The following is a 21,329-nucleotide window of genomic DNA, read 5'->3' on the forward strand; positions in this document are numbered from 1 at the left end:
GCAAGGACATGCCTGATGAGAGGAAAGACGTCATTGACGAAATGAATTTCAGAAGCCTTAGGGGTATCAAGTGCGACCACCTTTTCAGTTATCTCAGCTAGTGGCTTGCTGGTTTGTACGATCCAGATTCTCGAGAGGTGGTTGTTCCAGGGCGTGGCAGGATCCCCGTTGACTAGGAATCTGTTCACCGCGTCATGGGTGTGCACCGGGGTGGGGAGGATGTGCCATACAACCTGCCTACAGAAGCTGACTATGAATTGGGTGAGGAGATGTTTGGTGATCTTGGTTATACGCCGAAGATGACAGATGACCTTGAGCTTATCACTAATTCTGACAATCATGACGATAATTTCAAGCGGATGTGGTTTATGCTTGCCGGCAATACTGTGATTGCGCCTACTACTTCCAACAAGGCCAGCCCCAGATGGTACGGTGTGCTGGTAAGTATTTTGACATTCTTGACTATGTGGTGGTCGGTTTACCTATTGCTTGTGATAACTTCCATCATGTTTGCATGGTAACTGCATTGCTTCCTTCCATCTTAATTGTTGTCCCCTTTTGTTCCTTGTATTTTTGCAGCTCAACCCTGAGAAAGTTAAAGGTCTTAAATAGGCCAAGTTCATTGCCGAGGAGCTCCACAAGGCACTATCTAAGAAAAAAGCCCACTAAGGGTTGTCTTCTTTTCTACAATGTTAGTGTTGATGCTTTTTCATTTTCTTTCTCTTGCTTTTGTTAGCTCTTTTATTTGTAGGTTTATCCTGAACACATTAAATATTCTTACCAGCTTCTGTACATTGATGCGATCAACCTCGCTTGGCTTGACATCGTGTTGCGTGCTGGTGAATTTCCTATTAATGTTTGGTCAAAGGAGGAGATATCTCAACTCCTTAGTAAGGATGTCCAAGCGGATGAAATTTCTTTTGGAAGACTTGTAGTGGACAATAGCGTCCTTCAATGTGTCAAACTTCATTATACCAAGACGAGCCTTAGGCGTGGAATACGCCTCAGTGTTAATGCCTCCTTGATCTTCGTTCAGGGCTCCTCTTTCTGGACTTGTCGGCTCGCTGACCGATATATCAAAGAATCTTTCCTTCGCCACAATGCTAGCACTTGTTTCACTTCCTCGCCCAAGGATCCTCTCTTTAGATGTAGGTGGAGCACATGCGCGTTGTTCACATGAAACAAACTCTCAGCTTTAAAATCTTTTTTGACATTTCTGATGGTAACTTGCATTAAAATTGTGTGGTAACTTGCAGTATGCAGTGATGATAACAAGTGACAATACAAACTGTCAGCTTTAAAAATCTTTTTTGTCAGTTCTGGTGGTAACTTGCATTAAAACTGTGTGGTAACTTACAGTATGCAGTGATGATAACAAGTGACAATACAATTCTTTCTTCCTTTTTTTGGTTTAGTATCAGTATATGGTTGATGTGCAAGGCTGATAACTTCATTACATTCTGCATATATCATAGACATGTAGGTGGCACTTTTTGTAAGTCAGCATTCTCTTACCTGACAATTGGCGGTTGATGTTGGCAGATCCATAGCTAGTAGTAAGCGCATCATCGTCTTGTCGTTTCTCTTGGTCAGCACTCTCCATGACATTGGTGTTGTCTCCGTGATTTTCTGACATGTTTGCTATAGCACCTGTGTATACATGTTAATAGCATCGGTCACATGTCAAAAAATTTACATACATCAGTGAGAGCAATAGTTATCATTTAACATATTGTTACTCATGCTAGAGACTATTACACTTGGCAACAACATTCACCACTGCAAAAATCAGTGAGCTTTTTCTTGATGGTAACTTGCATCACACATGTGTGGTAACATGCACCCTGTTGTCATGGTAACACAAGACAAATCTTCTGCAGTCTGTTTTTCTGTTGTGACAACTTTGTATGAAATAATCCGGTAGCTTTTTGATTCTATATACATTTTGTAACAACTATGGATCTAGTTTGGTGTGTCTTGTAACAGAATTTCACTTTTCTATGAAATAAGTTGAAAAGGAGCTGCTTTTTTTTCAAGAAAAATATGCACATGTCTTGACGACTCAAACATGGCTTTTCAAATTTGTTATTCACCCTGGTAACCTAGTAGCATCTAGCTGGTAACTTCAGTGCAATCAGTGTGATAAGATCTGTTCGGAGCGTCTCGTAAGATATGTTCCCCCTGGTGATAGTTTAAGCCTATATTTGGTGGTAACTACAGTTCCTTCATGCCCTTGCCTGGTTTGGTGGATCAGATCGGGGTTGGGGTGTGGGGTGGGGTGGGGTAGGATTGCTTAATTTTACCTGGTTCACCTGGATTCTTGTTGGATGTAAGACGCTTGATAATCACTTGTGCTTCTGGTGGTAGTTGTAGGAGGGATCTGGTGGTAACTTTCAACTCCCCATATGCCCTTGCAATTCTTTGGTTGAATTAGTTGGATCAATCGGGAGGTGGGGTGGGGTGGGGGTAGGGTATCACTTCCTTGAGTTCGTCGACCTGGGAGAGAAAGAGCTAGGGAGAGGTGGGTCGATGGAGAGGGTTCTTTGCCTTTTCTTGCAATGGAGGTAAGAAACTAGCGGTTTAGGGGAGGTGGTGGTTGCGTGGTGGGGTGTGGGCCAGAGTGAGTGGGTGAGGGGGTGAAGGGGGCGGCTTGGGCCAAGGTGTTGGTCGACGTCATGGCTCGGCCTCGCGCGCTCAGCCTCATGAAGGTGGGGGAGGCAAGGGGCGTTCGGATCTATCCAACAAATCCGAACGTTAGGATTGTATTGTTGTCCAATAGAAAAAAGAAAAAGTCAACTTTGAGGGATGTGATTTTATGTTTGAAGGTTGTAATTACCAGGAGGCACACAACTTTGTAAAATTTTCAGTAGCGCTCCCACAGGATCGCCATTTGTGGTTGATATCCCCTCATGACCCTCTTTGTATCCCTTAAGATGTTGGTTCACATTAATAAAGTTTGGATCCCTCAAAAAGAAAAAAGAAAAAACAGCTGCCTAGTACCCTAGAAGGACAGGAGATGTGAACTCTAGAGCATTCTCAGTTTCATAATTACCACCGTTTACCTGCATTTCACGGCCCTGGGGGGGGGGGGGGGGGGGATCCTCATATTAAAAACACAAACAGGTCAAACTGCACATTTTATTCCGAGAGAAGCTCAAGCATACGATTGGACGCATGGTGGCTGGTGAATAGCGAAATGAAAATTGCTTGAAAATATATGAAATGTCGTGATTCATCGAAGCAAAGCAGCCGCAACTATGCTTATTAGCGTCAGCTAAGCTCGTGCCATGATGCCTTGATCAATCATCGTAATGTTGGCGGCGGCGGTTGTTCCCGCGACGCTGCTTCCCGTCATCATCGTCATCATCGTCGTCGTCCTGCTTCTTGTAACGTGGCCTTCTATCATCATTGTTGTTGTCGTCGTCGTCATCACGCTTCTTGTAGCGCGGCTTCCTGTCATCGTCATCATCGTCGTCGTCGTCGCGTTTCTTGTAGCGCGGCTTCCTCTCGGCGTCGTCGTCATCGTCGTGCTTCTTGTACCGCGGCTTCCTCTCGTCATCGTCGTCGTCATCACGCTTCTTGTACCGCCGCTGCCTATCGTCGTCGTCGTCGTCGTCCTGCAAGGAAATACAGCAAAGAGGTGATTTTCAGGGGAAAACGGAGCCCCGTGGGGCCAGGACGGGGCCATGCATGCAACCCTCGGCCGAGGAAGGACTCACGTTCTTCTTGCGGCCGTGGCTGGGCCGGTCGTCGTCGCCGTAGGACGGCTTCGGCTTCCGGTACGCGCCACCGTCGTCGTCGTCATCGTCTTGCGCCTTCCTCCCGTGCCCGTACCCAGCAGCGGGGCCGTGCGTCTCCTCCGGCCTCCTCGCGTACCCTGCGGAGCCGTGGCTGTCCTGGTCCTGCGGCCTCCTGTGGTGCTGCTCGGCCGCGCCGTGGCTGTCGTACGAGGACGAGGAGGTGGTGGCGGTGGAGATTGGGTAGCAGGTCTCGTCGGAGGGCGGGAGGGCGCGGCCGAAGGCGAGGGTGATGTCGTAGCCGCCGCCGTAGGGGGTGGGGTCGTGCTCGTCGAAGTCGGCCACCTCGTCGGCCTTGGCGCCGCCCCAGAAGATGCTCGCCATCCCGTGCGTACCTTCGTTCGCGCCTACCTGTTGCTCTGGAGGGAGATCGAATGGGATCAGCTAGCGCGGGAAACGCAGAGACGGGAAGAAGAAAGCGGACCGCGCGGGCTGCTCGGGGCGTTCCCGTGGCTGGGAATCGGTCAAAGCCCAGATGGGCGCGGAAGTCGCGCGCGTCCTCCTTTCCCCGTCCGAGGATCAATGGTTTCTCTGGCTCCATCGGCCGCTGCCTGACGAACCGCCGAGATGTACTTCTTGCCTTCTGTAGCAAGTGCAGCAGCAGGTGAGAGTATGCAGTGAAACACCAGGGCCTGGGGACTGGAACAGATCACAAGCTGATCATATCTTTCCTTCTTTTGGTTCTGACTGACATTACATTACATGTGTTGGGACATAAAATAGCCACCATTTGGTGGAAACACAAGAGGGAAATGGAGGGGAGGAGAGGTGGTATGAACAAAGCCCCCTGTTCCGCCCGCCACGTCAGTTCCTTGTTCAACTGTTACATGGTCTAACAGTGTCCGTCTTCGTGAATGGATCGATGACAGGCGGGCTTAATACGGTTCATGCCATTGTTGGGACGGACTTACATCTTTACAGGGAAAGCAAAAGGACCAACATCACGCACGCTCTTTACTCTGCACACGCATTTGGCGTAGCTGTACAAAAAACAATTCCTGTAGGGTATAGACGTTGGGCAGCTGCTAATCTTCGTTTTCCTTTACCCGTCTGTTTGTTGTACTCTCTGCCTTGGTGCTTGGTTCGTGGGCAGAGGCTTCAGTAATGGTTTTAATGCAGCCATGATCTCTGCAAATGAAGGTCGCGCCCTGGGGTCCCTGCAGGAAATACACGAGGAAACATCATTCAGACCACTAGGAAATGTACATTTACTGAACAAGAATGCGGATGACGATTACAAAGGCCCAATATGCAATATTTTGAAATTGCAACCGAGCGGATTAGGCATACTAACGTCTGCCAGCATCTTGTTATGATCTCTGCTACGGCGGGGTCGACGTTATCTGGAATGTCAAGTCGGCGACTCTGAAACCCAACTGCTCCAACGACTTGCATTGCATTCATACCTTCCCAAGGCTGTTGTAGTGTGCAAAGTTCCCACAGTATGACACCGTAACTAAAGACATCGCATCTGCCAACATGCACAACCATTTCAGCAAGCACAAATTTATGTCAGGGATGTATAAATCTGAGCTGGGTTTTAAGAAGTAGACTAACTTCTCATCTGACGGTTCATTGCGTAGAACTTCAGGTGCCATCCACTCCGCCTGCACATTAACACAAGCATTTATTAGTAACTATGGTAGAACATTGAACCACCTAGCTACAAATAAAAACTCTAGATATAGCATAACCAACTTTTGTTAGTGTAGAAGAATTATCTGATGTAAGAGCAACAAAATTCCAAGACACCTAAACCTGTTCACCAACTTAAGTACATTGGTAAACTACATGACCACCGATGGGCGCTAGCTATTTGCGGACTTTGAACTGAAATACTTTACTATAATAAAGGGGTCACTTGTGTGGTTTTTCAGAGACTGCCTCCCAGGTGTCTGACCAGCTGTTCAATGGCGCTTGTTTTTTTTAATAAAAAGAGCGGAGAAAGGTTTAGGGAACTGGAGAACTCGTACACTTAAACAAAATTTAAACATGCAGAGAAAAGTTCATCTATACTCTCCCAGATGGAAAACTGAGAAAGCTTAAAGCACTGCTCACATAAAAGTATACTAAAATTGCAGGATCGTGCAAGCTTACTGTTCCAGCAGTTGATCTTGATGACAGGAAGGTATTGTTCTTCATTCTTGATAGACCGAAATCACAAACCTAAATTGCAAAAGGTTATATTGCTTGCAATGAAAACAGAACACAGAACGCCAATCCTATAATAAAACATGTGGCTTACCTTCACAACCCAATTCTTGTCAACCAGTAGATTTGGAGATTTCAGGTCTCTATGGACTATAACCGGTGTGCAATTATGTAGATAATTCATACCTCGTGCCTACAGACCATAGGAAGCAAGTTAGTAAACAATATATTAGCTGTACTTGTCTGCATTTATCAACAGCTTACACAGACATATATTAGAAGCATGCATTAGTCTTACCACATCAAGTGCCATTCTTAACCGCCTCTTTTCATCCAACAGGTTGTTAGGTCGATGAATCAACCGGAACAAGCTACCTCTGAAATATCAATAGCAGAACTAGCAATTAGTAAATAATGTATACTCATTTGAAGGAAGTTATGGAACTACAGCGGACCTATTTTATGGATGAAGAGGGTAAAGAGCTGTTACAAGTGCTAGCTACTCCCTCCGTTCACTATTATTCCCTCTGTTCCTAAATATAAGCTCTTTTAGATATTCCAATATGGACTACACACAGAGCAAAATGAGTGAATCTACACCCTAAAATATGTCTGTATATATCCATATGTGGTCCGTATTGAAATCTCTAAAAGGCATATATCTAGAAACGGATAGAGTATAAGATGTTCTAACTATTTTCTGAATCAGATGTATATAGAGACACACTTTAGTGTGCTTGTTCACTCATTTCAGTCTGTATGCAGTCCATATTGAAATATCCAAAACATCTTTTAATAGTGAAAACGGAGGGAGTACTATTTATATCAGCCTCCAAATCGTTCCATATCTATTTCTGCACAAACTGTATCATTAATACAATCACTTGTCACCAGCCTACTGTGCGGTCCTTAAAGGAGATTGCTGACGAGCACTCTGGAATGTGTGAGCTTGACTTCTGAAGCAAGCCAGGTCCTTAAAGGAGATTAAAACATTGCATGATTGAGAAGATGAGATCAAAACAATATGACCCTAAAAACAGAAAATAAAATTATTGCGCATAGCAAAATGCTAACAGAGTAATTATTCTAGAATCCAGACACGTGTTAGGATAAACAATTGCAGCAACTCATATGTGCCAATTGCTGAGCATTTTCCATCTTAACATAAAGTAGTGTGAACTTCTAGAGCATTCACGAGCAACATGGCGCATAGTCATTTAAGTAAACTAATGCAAAAAGAAAGTCATCAGGAGAAAATAACTCATCAAATTTTGCATCAAATGGTCAAGTACTCAAGTGGCTTGATGATCTTATGATATGTGTTACTACCTCTGTAACTAGATATAAGACGTTTGTATTTGGAACTGCAAAAACGTCTTATATTTAGTTAGAGGGAGTACATTGTAAGCACAAGTCCCAAATAAAGAAATTAAATCAAGAAAGCTACCTTGGAAGAAATTCGGTGACAATGGAAAGATTAGGCACCCGAGTGATAGCACCCATGAAGAGAACAACATTAGGATGACGCAACCGCTTCATTATTCGCACCTAGACATGAAGCAATTGTTAGGATAACTGCATAAGAAAAAACTTATTAAACCCTTGTTACACATGACAGACACAAACTGTGGTCAGGATGCTGATTTAACTTCCAAATCTTTAACAAGAACCTGCTTGAATTTGCACCCAAAGTACTATATATCTATTGTCAACAGAAATCATCTAGAGAATATTGTGTAAACTCAAACCAGTAAATCTACCGCTACTGCTGCACATTATCTCTAACACTGCACTACAATTTACAAGTACGGAGTAAAAATACGATTACTTCACAGAAACCTGTATGTTTGGCTTACAAAACGCACACACAGGATGCACATGAGCACAGAACGCATATACGCGAGTACAACAGAAACCCGACAGCACTGTAGCCTATTTATGCCATTTCAAATACAGAAAGCAGTATACCTCAGCTCTAAATTCTTCCAGAGCATCGCTCGAAATATCTTGTTGCAAAAACTTCTTGACTGCAACTTCCTACAGATAAAGCAACTTATTATGCTTTTAAAAATGCCAATAAACTGAAGATAAAAATTCAAGGGATTGCTAAATGGTTAACTCGTAATGCAAAGCAAAATGAGGGATCTTCAAACTAACCAAAACGGTTATTGAGGCCTGTCACTACAGAAATCGCATTTCACTTCAAGCTCTGGGTGAAAACAGAAAGCAACTGGTGGCAAAAGCCTACTGGTAAAATTTCCCCCTTTGGTACAAGGCCCGCATTATTTGTTTACCTCTCTATCTCAATGCAAGCATTTTATATTATGGAGGAGAAAAAGAGCCAGATGGCCTATGACAGCTTTTTGCAGATTTTTAACTGACTTTCCTCATTGTTAAATGTCAATGACACTGAAAAGTAGAGACATATTATAGTCTCAATGTTATAATTCAACATTTCTTTCACATCATTAGTCCCCACAGACAAAAATAAAATAAACTCGCTTCCTTCTATTTCCATTGTTCATTTAGCAATCGCAAATTAAGATGGCATACATGGAACTAGTTAATTATTTGAAAACTATAAGAAAACATTTAAACTGAAAGACTTACTGTTCCATGCCATTCTCCTCTATAAACTTCTCCAAACGATCCTGAAACACCAAAGGTTGCATGGAAATTTAAAAACTTCAAAATTGTTTTGTGCTAACATCAGAGAATCATTACACACAATCGCCGAAAAAATAGCATGACTAATATAAAATTCATGTGCATAAATCAAGAGAGAGGTACCAAGGCCAATCCGTTCCCCGATTGCAATTTCTTCCCATTGCATCTCAAACTCTGCAACATCTTCCAGATTAATTTCAGATTTTGCACTTTCTGTCCCGCTTGATTTGTCTGAGGTTCTTTCGGCTTCCCGGGGAACTTCAGCTGAATCCCTTTCTTGATCTAGAGCGTTCTCTTGGCCATGACCAATTTCAGTGTGCTGTTTGTCCCAAAAGTCATCTGCAGCTTTCTCAACTGATTCATTTTGTTCAGATGTGCTTGGTAAACTAAGTAGCTGATTACCAGGCTCCGAGTGTTCATATTGCTTGCTAACAGCAGCAGTTGTTGCAACAACTGCAGCTGCGGTAACGGTGGCTGCAGCTGCAACGGGCACATCAAATTTCATATCACTGTTAGATTTTGCGGCTGCGACAACCATCGAAGACGCTACCACTGCAGCAGTTGCAACAGCAGCGGCCGTGACAGGCAATTGCTTTGAGAGCTGTGACGAAGTTTCCTGGGGAGGTGCCGAAGGTTCATAATCAGAAAAATAGGGAGATGTGTTATCACGGATATCCGGATGGTGGTATATACCCAAACCCTCGATAGGTTTAAGTGAGTCCAGAGGTGCTCGGTGAGGTACAACTTTTGGTTGGAGTTCATGCCCAGGACGATGAGACGGTGATGGGCCATGACCACGATCAGCATATTCCCTTGATCCAACCTCGTTCATTCTTCTTTTCATTTCATCCTTGCTTTGAAATAGGGTGGCATCACACACAATTAGATCCTTTGGCTCCTCCATCGAATCTTCTGAAAACAAGTCAGGTGGTGCCACTACTCCGTTTTCAAGTAAGACCTCATGGATTTTCCGCGCTAACTGTGGATTTTCCCTGGCAGCATGAATCATGTACTCTGAGATATCCTTTACTTTCATCCTCCGGAAACCCGTAGTGCTGCCCACTTCTGGGGAGGAAGGTGAACTTGATAGAGAATTATTTGCACCAACTGGTTTTTCTTTGTTCTTTGGTGCCACCGCTTCTTCTGTGCTTCTACATTCATTGATAACAGGTCTATTTTCACTTGGGAATGTGCTAACCGATAAATTTTCAAAAGAACTTATCGTATTTTGTTGATTGCTTGTTTGACTAGTCACAGCTCCATCTGTATCAGAAGGACCAACGTTGCTTGATATCGATCTTCTGTCAAGTAGCTCATACTCAAAAGAATCACATGCAGAATTTGAGACTCCACTGTGAGAAGATCCCAACTGATTGGTCGTATCAGCTTTGCCTAACTGATGATTATCTGAGTAGGAACTGTCTTCAAATTCTGTAGACAAAACAGCACCCTCTGAAGGAATAACTGTACCAGGATCTGTCACGAGATCAACAATGAACTCCCTGCAAAATGCAGCATGGCATAGAAGGTTATAAAGTCTCTAAGCATCTTCTTTAGTTCTTTGTAGGTCCTAACATTTGGGTGAAGCAAGCAAGAAATCTAACTACATAAAGCACAATTGCCCCATCAGATGCTTATATGTGCTACAGACTCCTATTTATGCTGACTGTGCAAAGGGTGTAATACCTTCCATCATCAAATTTCACAATGTTCAAGGCTCCATCATCCGATCCAGTGTACTGCCTTCCTTTCAGGAGTCGACAAGGGATATTAAGGCTATCAGCCAAAACCTACACCCAAGTGTGGAGAGAGAATAACTATTAGCTCACTAGTGACGTATCAATTGGACAAATGTTTTGCACAGTGTTTCCCCATGTCAGTGAAGCAATTATTAGCATACTAAATTATTAATGGGTCATTTTTTAAACAAATGTTTCACTCATGGTTTGCTGCATTATATCTACAGATTTCATAGAACAGCGAGAAAATGTTGTCATCCATTTTGATATTAGAACAATGTGAAAAAACAATGTTGATATGAAACTCTACACCAAATTACAAGGTGACAAACTAAAACATTACAACAGATATTCATGCTTAGCAAATTCTGTTTGTACGAATATGGGTCAGAATTGGTCCCAGCATCTAAAAATGTTTAATATATTTGTGAGTTACTGACCTTAAATAGCAGTGCGCGATGACGAGCTAGACCAGTTTTTAATTGGCCAAGAGGCACGACTACACTTCCAATCCGTGTTCTCAGGGATCTGATCATATTCTGGTATTTCCTTGACATGTTTTCAGGATCAAATATTATTCCACCCATGTGATCAGCAACTAAATTAGCAAGTTTCTGAATCAAAACATTGCCAACATGTTCTGAAGTTCTCGATCGAAGTTCAAGAGCACTGATTAAGGCCTTCTGCTCAAGTTTCATAAGCTCAGGATCTTCACCTCTGTGAACCAATACAGCTTCCCAGTTGACACTATTATGCGAAACTGCTTGTGCTCGCAGATCACTAAGAGAGGGCATATTTATTGATGCCGGCCCATTCCCAATGACGTAGAGATCATAAAAGCCATCTGTTATTTTGTCATCATAGCCAAGGGCGTTGAAATTCTGTGGACCATGAACAAATATATCATATGATACGTGTGAGAATATGGTAAGGGTACAATATAAGTAAAGAACATTTGAGTATATAGGAACACCACAATACATAGTCTATAAGAAACCCTATCGAAGATGCCGTTTGTGTTCGTTTGAGGTCCATAAATCCCATTTACAAAGTCGACATAGGATTCATGCATTATCGAGCAACAAACTAGTGATTACAAATAAGGATAAACATAGAAGAACTAATTTACTGAAGGAGCTCTACTGTTACCAGTCAACCACTAATAAAGGATCTACCAGCATCACACTCTGGAACACACACACAAGAAATTATATTGTAGTGACAGAATACATAAAAGTCAGTATCAGATGTTCTCATGCAACCCAAACTCCAAAGAATGCCTAGCAAGAGGCTAGTCCTTTTGGAAACTTCATTGAATTCGTGGGTTTTCGGTATATGGCACAACGAAACAACTTCTGTTACTTACTCCTGCTGGATTCAACATGACATCCAATTAGTGGGTTTTTCGGTCCCTGTGGATTTCAACTTCTGTGTTCCAAAGTAACAAGCCCTTTGCTTAAAAGAGAGAGCTCCTACTGTTACGAATCTAACAAGGAATATACGAGCATCAAGCTCTAGCTAGAAGACTAAGCACACAGCAATGAGCATTATGGTAATGGATGGTCATAATTGCGATATGAGAAACATAATGGACCATCGAAATCGAGCATCGAAGCAGGCAGTGCTAGATTGCTAACTGACCCAGTATCGGGCCGCGAGGACCTCGGCGAGGGAGCTCGCGGGGCGGCGGAAGCCCAGGCTCATCTGCTTGGCGACCTCGATCTCCATTTCCTCGGGGTTGTCCCGGGCGCTCATCTCCAGCACGAGCTGCAGCTGGAACTCCTCGAGGTCGTCCTCCTCCTTCTCCCTCTCCCGCTTCCTCTCCTCCGCCTCGGACGACTCCCTGATGACCCGCTCCTGCAGCGCGTCCTCCTCCCGCGATCGCCGCCGCTCGTCCTCCTGCGAGAGCCTCCGCTCCATTCCCTCCTCCTGCGCGCGCCTCCTATCGCCCCCCGGCCCCGATGGCCGCCTATCCTCCACACCCGGCGACGCGGACGCCGACCCCTCCGCCTCCGCGGGGGGCGGGGGCGTCGGGGGCGGGGGCCGCGTCGGGACGGAGTCGAGCCAGCTGGACACCACCGAGGGCGGCTGCTGCTGCCTCTGCTCGGGGAGGGGACGGTGGACCGCACCCCCGCCCCCGCCTCCTCCTCCGCTGCCCTTGCGCGGGAGCGGCGGGGCGGGCGGCGACGCGCCGTCCCCGGACCCCTCCCCGATGTGGAGCTTCCTGAAGAAGTTCTTCATGCCGATTGCCGCCGCCGCCTAAACGAAAGTCGCCGTCGCCGCGGACGCAGCAGCAGCAGCAGCTATTGGGCGCCTACTGGTGTTGGTGGTGGGTGGGTGGATCCGACATGGCCACTGACGCGGGACGGGCGGGGGTAACTCTAGCCAACTATTGACCCGCCTCGGCGCCTCCCAGTGGCCGAGACGTCATTAGTTTAAGCGTGCTGTTATCGCTAGCGCCCCGCCCCCGTTTCCTTTTTTTCTCGCCCCACGGCAAGTCGGTACCCCGTACCCGGCAGCGACCCCTCCCCCGGCGGGGAAGGAAAGCGACCGGACCGGAGCGGGTTCGTTTACCAGAAACAGAAAGAGTCAGGGGTTCGGGCGCTAATTACCCACCCGGTCTTCAGGGTTTCGGTAAGCTCGATCGAATAGCTTGCGTTGCGTCCTCCTGCAACGCGTGCAGTTATTATGGAAAGGCGTGCGGATGTCTCGTCGCGTCTCGCGGTCCACGGGGTACGCTAAGCAGGCCGGCTTCGTCTCACCGCACGGGACTGTGAGGCTGGCTTGTGGGGCAGGCGACCCCCTGGCCCGCGCGTCATCGGGTGCGGGTACGCTGCCGTGCGTGGCCGGTCTTGCCCGCCGAACAGAAGGTGATAAGTAGAAGAATGGAAAAAGAAAGCATGTTTGTTTAGTTGTATGTAAGCAGAAGCAGACAAACGGATAGATAACGCTGACAGCGCCACCCGACCTGCGTGGACCCGGCTCACGGAGGCCGGTTCGGTTTAGCTTGGCCGTCTGACATGGGTGGACTGGTGGACAGGCCACTACGCTTGCCTGCCTTGGGTAGTGGTGGCGGCGCCGCTCGTTCGTTCGTTCGTACTACCAGCACTTGACGGCACGGGGCCCACCCACCATTCACACTTGCTCCGCTTGCGCGTGGGTCCGGCTTGGGGCTGCCTTTTCCTCCTCCCACTGACACGCTCATCTGGCTGGTTTATCGGCCCACTTGCCATCTGCTGCTGCTGACAGCCGAGCAGTAATCATCGAAACACAAACGGCCTGCCTACAACTTTTTTATTAAAAAAAAAAGAAACTCATATCAAAGAGAGTTTAGAGATAGGGGGTTGATCTGCGCCGGCGCGCCGGACCAGATTTTCGGCCGCCCGTGCGCGGGCCGCAGGATCCACCAACCCCACGTCGTCCGCACCGTTGGATCCGCATGCAACATTTTCCTCCTTATGCAGCAAAATTTCGATGTCATACAGCAATTTTTTCAACGGTTGCAACAAAAAACAAAATTTATAGCAAAAAAAATATCTACGTAATCGTAGCAAAAAAACGAATCTGATGGTACGTGGTAGCAAAAGTCAAACGCCGATTGTAACAAAAATTTACGTGACGTGTATGCAACTTTTTAGTGAACGGTTGCAGCAAAACATGATGCCGGTTGTAGCAAAAATTAACACGGTTGTAGCAAAAAGTAAAAAACATCGATTGTAACAAAAAATCCGACGTACTAGAGTTGCAACAAAACGTATATGCAGCTTTTTTACCGAGATAAAATATAGTAAAAAAACGCTTGCAGCAAAAATGACGCAGGTTGCAACATATTTAGACGAAAAATGTTGCATCCATTGACCGGAGAAGCGCGCGGATGGGAAAAATGTTGCAAGGGCCCGCGCGCGCCAGGGGGCGACCAGCGCGCCGGTTCGGCCGGCGCGCGGATGGGAAACGATTCTCTTAGAGATAAGCTTGGTCCCCCCCTCCCCCTCGTGTCGCCCCGCGCGCGATCGAGGGGGAACCCAGGCTCTGCCACCGCCTCCCCCCTCCACCTCTCCCTCCTCCCTCGTCGTCGCCACACCCCCTCCACCTCTCCCTCCTCCCTCGCCGCTACCAGACCCCCCTACCTCTCCCTCCTCCCTCATCGCCGCCCGAGGCCGCGGACGGGCGAAGACCGGTCGCCGCTGGCGGCGGTGGGGATTCTCACATCCCCTTGTTCGGCGGCATCAACAAGGGTCTTGGCGGTGGATTGGGGTGCATCGCTGGCCGACGGGTGGTGCAGCGTGGCGGCGCGCCAGTGTCGTTGGGTGGCGGCGGGTGTCTGCCCCGTGTCGGGCGTCCTCATGGCAGGGCACTCGCAGTGGCCGGATGCATCGTTTGCGGTTTAGGGCCCTCGGATTTGGCACTCGCGAGGTGCGGGCCGCGGGTGGCCCCCCCTATCATGGCGATCGGCTGGTGGGGGGTAGCGGCATAGTGGTGGTTCGTGCTAGTGGTGGCGCTAGCGATGATGTGGGCTTCAGCCGGCTTTGCGTGCGGCGACCTTTGGCGGTGAGGATGGGTGGCGTTCCTGCTGCAGGACGGCTCGGGGCTGCCCCTCGGGGTCCCAGTGAATGTGGGTTGCCACAATGTGATGGTCGATCATGGCGGTGGTGAAAGCACATACGTCCCTTGGTGGTTTTGATAATTCATGACAACATATATTATCTCTTGGACTAACACTTTTACCTAGTATATTTCAGGTATAGTCCACAGAGAGCATTGGCTAAGGATTGTGTGGAGAAGCCCCAAGGAAAGGAATAGGGTTGGCCAAGCTTCAATCTACAAGACTATGCATTTTATATTTGTGAGAAATCACATTTGAGTCCATAAAAAGTCAATACTATTAAAAGGGGGTGAGGTATCTATGATGAATTGGTTACTCAAGTGCTTAGAGATAGCCACCAAAAATACTCAACCATTCTCCCACAAAATTATCTATCCAAAGGCCTAAACATCAAAATTTCTCCCGTGGCCTCAAGAAAAAAATTAACTACTCAAAAGTGATAAACATGTTCATGATCAGAGAGTTATTAAATACCATAATGGATCTGAACATATGATCTTCCACCAAATAAACCATAAAAACATCAACTATAAGATGTAATCAACACTACCACTCACACCCCACGTACCAATCCGAGGTTCCATTACAAGATTGAGCACAAGACATGAACTAGGGTTTTGAGAGGAGATGGTGCTGATGAAGATGTTGATGAATATTGGCCTCCCCAAGATGAGAGGGTTGTTGGTGCCGACGATGGCCTCGATTTCCCCCTCCGTGACGGAAGTTCCTACGGCGAAATCGTTTCGTCGGAGGGCAAAAGTGCCCATGCCCAAGTTCCGCCTCGAGGCGGCGACGCTTCGTCCCGAAAGTCCTCCTCTGGTTTTTGTCAGGGTAAAAGGGAATTTATACCAGAAGATGGTCGCTAGAGGTGTGCCAGGGGGGCCACTATACATCAGGTTGCGCCAGGGGGGCTGGCGCGCCCTCGTGTCTAGTGGGCGCCTTGTAGTCCCCCTCCTGTACTTCTTTGCTCCAGTATTTTTATATATATTTCAAAATAAATCTCTGTAAGTTTCAGCCCAGTTAGAGATGTGCAGAATAGGTATCTCTGACGTAGCTTTTTCAGGTCGGGAATTCCATCTGGCGGCATTCTCCCACTTGATGTAAACCTTGCATATTATGAGAGAAAAGACATTTGAATTACTCCACCAAGTGGCAAAATGCATAAAAACACTATAAATAACAATAACAAAACATGATGCAAAATGGATGTATCAACTCCCCAAGCTTAGACCTCGCTTGTCCTCAAGCGAAAGCCGATAACGAAAATCATGACCACATCTTTGAGAGAGAGGTGTCGATAAAAACAAAATACGGACATAACAGAATCATGCTCATTATTATAACAACAAATAAAACTTTATAAAATACTTCATCACAGCATTTTCATCATATAACTTGCATCATAAAGGCTGCTTAAAAACAAGTAGCAATTCCTCACAACATCGAAGTATGAAGCATAAACTCTATTGAAAACTAAAAAACTATGTTTTCAGTCAACTTTGCAACACAATTCATCATACTTTTAGGAAGGGTCGCATATCGGAGCTTTTAAGCAAGACTACATACTCAACCATCATTTAGTCTTCTATGATTGCTAACACTCACCGCATATATATGAGAAAAAGGTTCCAACCAGACACATAGAAAGATAGGGGCTTACATCATTGCCTCTCAACGTATTCACCTCAAGGGTGATGTCAACAATAATAACTCATGACCACCCACATTCAGCTGGATATATATGTCTAGATCTTTGCCCACCACATGATGCTTGCCAAAGAGAAGATAAAGGAAGTAGAGGAAAATACTATGACTCTTGCACAAAAGTAAATACATAAAGGTAAAAGATAGGCCCTTCACAGAGGGAATCGGAGGTTGTCATCCGCTTTTTGGTTGTATGTTAAATCTCTTAGTGCAAAGGAACGTTATGTTATACTGTCCCTTGTGATGACAACCTTTATTATGCGGTCCGTCGCTTTTATTATTGCCATCACAAATTTGTACAATGCTTAATTTCCCTTACAATAAATGATCAAACATGTTTAGAAGCAACTTTTATTGCTTTGTGCACCAATGACAACTCACTTGGAGGATCTTACTCAATCCATAGGTAGGTATGGTGGACTCTTGAAACATGGATGTGGGTTTAAGGTTTTGGATGCACAAGTAGTATCTCTACTTAGTGCGGAGTTTGACTAGCAAAGGTATTGGGCAAGCACCACATGTTAGAGGATCTATAACAATATAACTTCTATATGAATGTGAACAAGCATAAATCATTACATTGTCTTCCTTGTCCAATGTCAGCGATTTTGGCATATTATAATTAATGGGGGCTCACAATTGTAAAATATGTCAAGGATAGTGTATTTGCATGTAAATATTCTCTTCCCTTATTAATTCTTTCATGTGTTGCATCACCGACCAATTCTATGTTTGTCAACCTTCAACAAATTTTACCACTTATACTTTTCTTTATGTGATGTCACTACTTACTATAAGATTGGCATATGATCTTTTTCATTATTTTCATGTATTTTGATTGCAGCAAGAAAGTAAAGAAGCAAAACTCAAACTAAACTTTATTATATAACTCTCACTTGATTACATAGATAGATAGATAGATCACGAAACTAGCACTCAAAAGAAAAGGATCGAACTAAACTTTTATTTGACTAAATCACGAAATAACTAAAGATTAAAATAAGACGGATAAAGATAAATAAGAGTGATGGTGATACGATGCCGGGGCACCTCCCCCAAGCTTGGCACAAGCCAAGGGGAGTGCCCATACCCGTGTACTCAAGTCCCCTTCTTTGGTGGTGAAGATGGAGGTAGTGGTGTAGATGATGAGGTAGCTTCACAGTGTAACCTCAGCATGTTCTCTAGATGTTGAATAACGCTCCGGAGATTGATGACTTGGTCCTTTAACAAAATATTTTCATGAGTAAGATATTTATTTTGAACACGAACTGTTTGGAAGGCTCTAAAGGCTTCGGTTTTAATAGGGGTGAGATGCTCGTAGTAGGGTTGGAGGTAATCTTCTTCTTCCTCTTCTTTTGGTGGCACGACCTTCCCTTCTTGTGGAGACTGAACTCCCTTGACTTCCTTGTCTTTGTCTCCTTAGTGTCTCCTATTGGTTCCTCCTCCTTCAGTTCCATCTTCATCAGCCAAGCATCTTCTTCTACGAGGTTGGAGGAAGGAGAAGACATGATGCCTTGCTTGATAGTTATGACAGAAAAACAACATGAAACAAGAACATGGGATTTCCCTATGGTACTGGGTTTAAATCATCGGGAGATATATAGAGAATTTTTATACAAGGAAATATATGTCCCATAAGAAAACAGAGCCAGGAAGGTGCGTAAGGGGCCCACTAGACATCAGGTCGTGCTTGGGGGGGCTGGCGCGCTGTGGTGTCTAGTGGGCACCTGGGTTGCCTTCCCGTGTGTTTCTCAGTTTCCTAATTTTTCTAATATTCCAAAACTGCCTGAAAATATTTTTGCGGATTTTTCTGAGTCTGTTTACTTACTCTTAGAGCAATTTCACTGTATGTGGTTGCATTGAGTTATATTCGAAGGATTTGTCCATAGGCACTTCTTGAAGTCCATCTGTTGGTTTCAAGGAGTTTATATGATGACCAAGGTGGTATTCAAAGTATTATCCAAAGATTGGTCATAAAGACACAAGGTTGATAAAGACTAAGCAAAGAGTAAATCAAGATGATCAACACACAAAGTGTACAGGATATACCGAGAGGGACCAAGTGATCCCATGGTATGGTAAGGATTGTCCATAACGCTTTTGTGTACTAACCCATGGTCTTCGTGGGAGTTCTATGTGGGGTTAGGTGTGTTTCCATGAGTTTGCGTCAAGAGGAAGATCTCATTCAACCTATGAAGGATGGCATCAAGTGGTGATCATCATCAATATTGCGATGTGCAAGTTCAAGTGGAGCATCACGAAGATATCATGCTTGAAGCTTGTCGTCCATTGTGATGGCAATGGACTTGTGAAGATGTGCTGAAGAGTGGCTCACCCATTGTGAGTATGGGGAGCAATCAACCGATCTTCATCAAAACAACGCAATCAAGAAAGGTAGTCCATCTTGAGGAAGCCAAGATCATCGTCATCTAGCTCAAGAGGACTAGGTGCAAGGTTCAGGTTTGCCCTTGATAGGTTTCTCTATTTTAGGATAGATTGTCGTACTATCAAGGGGGGCTCTCAAGTGAGTAGCTTGATCGTATCGTTCGTTGAGAGCTAAAAACATTTGCATCCTTGCATCATATTTCTTGGTTCTTGTTTTGTGTTTCTCTTTATGAGTTTTAGAGCTTATGGTCATCTTCATGACAAGCTCGAGTTCATCGAAAACGGAGTCCATATGCATCTTCTATGATGTTTTTTATGTTGGAAGTTTTTGTCGGTTCTTCATTCATAGAGGTCTCACATCTCTATATCATTGGCATTTTCATAACTGTTTGGATAGCTATTGCATTCATGAATCCAACAAGCTTGAGTTTGCTCGATTCCGAGCTCGTATGCGAAAGTTATGACAGTTTCACTAGCGGGCGGTAGTACCACTCTTGGAGCGGTAGTAGTTTTTTACTACCGCTCTCTGCCGGTAGTACTGTCCGGTACTACCGTGCCGTCGGACTTTTGCACATCCGCAGCCTCAGCGGTGGTTGGCACTGAAGGAAATTTTTACTTCCGTGGTTGGTGGATCTACAGTGCGGTAGTACCGCCCCTAGCAGCGGTAGTACCGCTTTGCTCGGGCTGGGAGTGGGGGTAACGGTTGGATTCTTTCCCCCACTATATAAATGGGGTCTTCTTCCCCATTGTATCTTATCCGTCTGTTGAGCTCGTGTGTCTTCCCCCATTGTTGACCTTCTTAGAGCTTGTTAACTCTCAATCCCTCCAATGATTCTTGCTAGTTTTTGAAGGAAAAGAGAGAGGAGATCTAGATCCACATCTCCACCAATCACTTTCTCCTCTATGTGAGGGGAACCCCTTGGATCTTGATCTTGGAGTTCTTTGTGAGCTCCTTGTTCTTCCTCTCATATTTCTCCATAGCTTTTGTTGTTGTGGAGGGATTTGAGTGTGAGGGACTTGACCACTTCGTGTGTTCTTGCCGTTGCATTAGTTGCATCGGTTTGAGTTTTCCACGGTGATACGTGGAAGTGAGAAGTTGAGAAGCTTATTACCCTTGCGTACTTGGTACCCCTAGAAATTGTTCTTCATGGATGCTTCGGCACCCTAGAAGCTTGGTGGTGCCTCAGATCTCAATCATTGTGGTGTAAAGCTCCGGGCAAACGTCGGGGTCTCCAATTAAGTTATGGAGATTGCCCCGAGCACTTGTGGTCACCTTGAAGCCATATGCCATTGTGGTGAAGCTTCGTGGTGTTGTTGGGAGCCTCCAATTAAGTTGTGGAGATTGCCAACCTTGTTTGTACGGTTCCGGTGACCGCCCTCAAGGGTCCCTTGGTGGAATCACGACATCTTGCATTGTGCGAGGGCGTGAGGAGATTACGGTGGCCTTAGTTGCATCTTCGGGAGCATTGTGCCTCCACACCGCTCCAAACGGAGATTAGCATCCACAAGGGTGTGACCTTCGGGATATATCGTCGTCTCCGCGTGCCTCGGTTATCTCTTACCCGAACCCTTTACTTATGCAATTTACTTTGTGATAGCCATATTGTTTCTTGTTATATATCTCGCTATCACTTAGTTGTTTATCTTGCTTAGCATAAGTTGTTGGTGCACATAGGTGAGCCTAGTTTTTTTAGGTTTTGTGCTTGACAAATTAAACGTTAGTTTTATTCCACATTTGTTCAAGTCTAAACCGTAATTATTTTAAAGCGCCTATTCACCCCTCCCCCTCTAGGCGACATCCACGTCCTTTCACTTACCATATCACATACCTCTTCCTTTTAAGGGTTCTGGATTGTTCTTGAAGTTCTCCCTAATGTACTCCTCCGATGTCATGGTTTGGATAATATTTGTTTCAACATTAATTGGTGTACCTGAAATATAGTGCTTTATTCTTTGTCCGTTGACCATCTTCGGATTAGTGCCTTTGGGGTTATTGATCTTAATAGCTCCAGACCGATAAACTTCTTCGATGATATATGGTCCTTCCCATTTGGAGAGAAGTTTTCCTGCAAAAAATCTAAGACGAGTAGTGTACAATAGAGCATATTCACCAACTTTGAATTCTCGCTTTTGGATTCTTTTGTCATGCCATCTTTTAACTTTTTCTTTGAATAGTTTGGCATTTTCATAGGCTTGGGTTCTCCATTCATCTAATGAGCTAATATCAAATAACCTCTTTTCACCAGCAAGTTTGAAATCATAGGTGACTTCTTTAATTGCCCA

The 21,329-nt window shown here is 45.2% G+C and overlaps 2 protein-coding genes across 3 annotated transcripts; both read right to left on the reverse strand.

Moving 5' to 3' along the window:
- Positions 1-3,193: 3,193 nt before the first annotated feature.
- On the reverse strand, positions 3,194-4,353 carry LOC123400974 (uncharacterized protein At5g39570-like). The gene is made up of 2 exons (XM_045094691.1): positions 3,720-4,353; positions 3,194-3,617 (listed from the first exon to the last, which is right to left on the reverse strand). The coding sequence occupies exons 1-2, from the start codon at positions 4,119-4,121 to the stop codon at positions 3,300-3,302; spliced, it is 720 nt and encodes a 239-aa protein (XP_044950626.1). The 5' UTR covers positions 4,122-4,353; the 3' UTR covers positions 3,194-3,299.
- Positions 4,354-4,437: 84 nt separating this feature from the next.
- On the reverse strand, positions 4,438-12,775 carry LOC123400973 (probable serine/threonine-protein kinase SIS8). Of its 2 annotated transcripts, XM_045094689.1 has the most exons (13): positions 11,996-12,763; positions 10,795-11,235; positions 10,302-10,405; positions 8,739-10,117; positions 8,559-8,599; positions 7,917-7,985; positions 7,396-7,496; positions 6,247-6,325; positions 6,043-6,141; positions 5,895-5,963; positions 5,355-5,404; positions 5,092-5,268; positions 4,438-4,954 (listed from the first exon to the last, which is right to left on the reverse strand). In XM_045094689.1, exons 1-13 carry the CDS (start codon positions 12,593-12,595, stop codon positions 4,840-4,842), a joined length of 3,324 nt encoding a protein of 1,107 aa, XP_044950624.1. In that variant the 5' UTR covers positions 12,596-12,763; the 3' UTR covers positions 4,438-4,839. The 2 variants fall into 2 exon arrangements, with proteins under 2 accessions (XP_044950624.1, XP_044950625.1); XM_045094690.1 differs by lacking the exons at positions 4,438-4,954; positions 5,092-5,268; positions 5,355-5,404; ... (1 more) ...; positions 6,043-6,141; positions 6,247-6,325 and adding an exon at positions 6,337-6,921 and having other exon boundaries at positions 11,996-12,775.
- Positions 12,776-21,329: the final 8,554 nt, after the last annotated feature.

Source organism: Hordeum vulgare, chromosome 6H (genome assembly GCF_904849725.1).
Source record: "Hordeum vulgare subsp. vulgare chromosome 6H, MorexV3_pseudomolecules_assembly, whole genome shotgun sequence".
In the NCBI taxonomy this organism is placed as follows: Eukaryota; Viridiplantae; Streptophyta; class Magnoliopsida; order Poales; family Poaceae; genus Hordeum; species Hordeum vulgare.

Bases quoted from the DNA above. Each gene is read 5' to 3' on its own strand.
- LOC123400974 (XM_045094691.1), bottom strand. From the start codon at position 4,121: ATGGCGAGCATCTTCTGGGGCGGCGCCAAGGCCGACGAGGTGGCCGAC. The intron at 3,618-3,719 runs GTGAGTCCTTCC...ATTTCCTTGCAG, and splicing joins GCCACGGCCGCAAGAAGAAC to GACGACGACGACGACGACGA.
- LOC123400973 (XM_045094689.1), bottom strand. From the start codon at position 12,595: ATGAAGAACTTCTTCAGGAAGCTCCACATCGGGGAGGGGTCCGGGGAC. The intron at 10,406-10,794 runs GTCAGTAACTCA...ACTTGGGTGTAG, and splicing joins ATCGCGCACTGCTATTTAAG to GTTTTGGCTGATAGCCTTAA. The intron at 5,269-5,354 runs GTTAGTCTACTT...GCATGTTGGCAG, and splicing joins AATGAACCGTCAGATGAGAA to ATGCGATGTCTTTAGTTACG.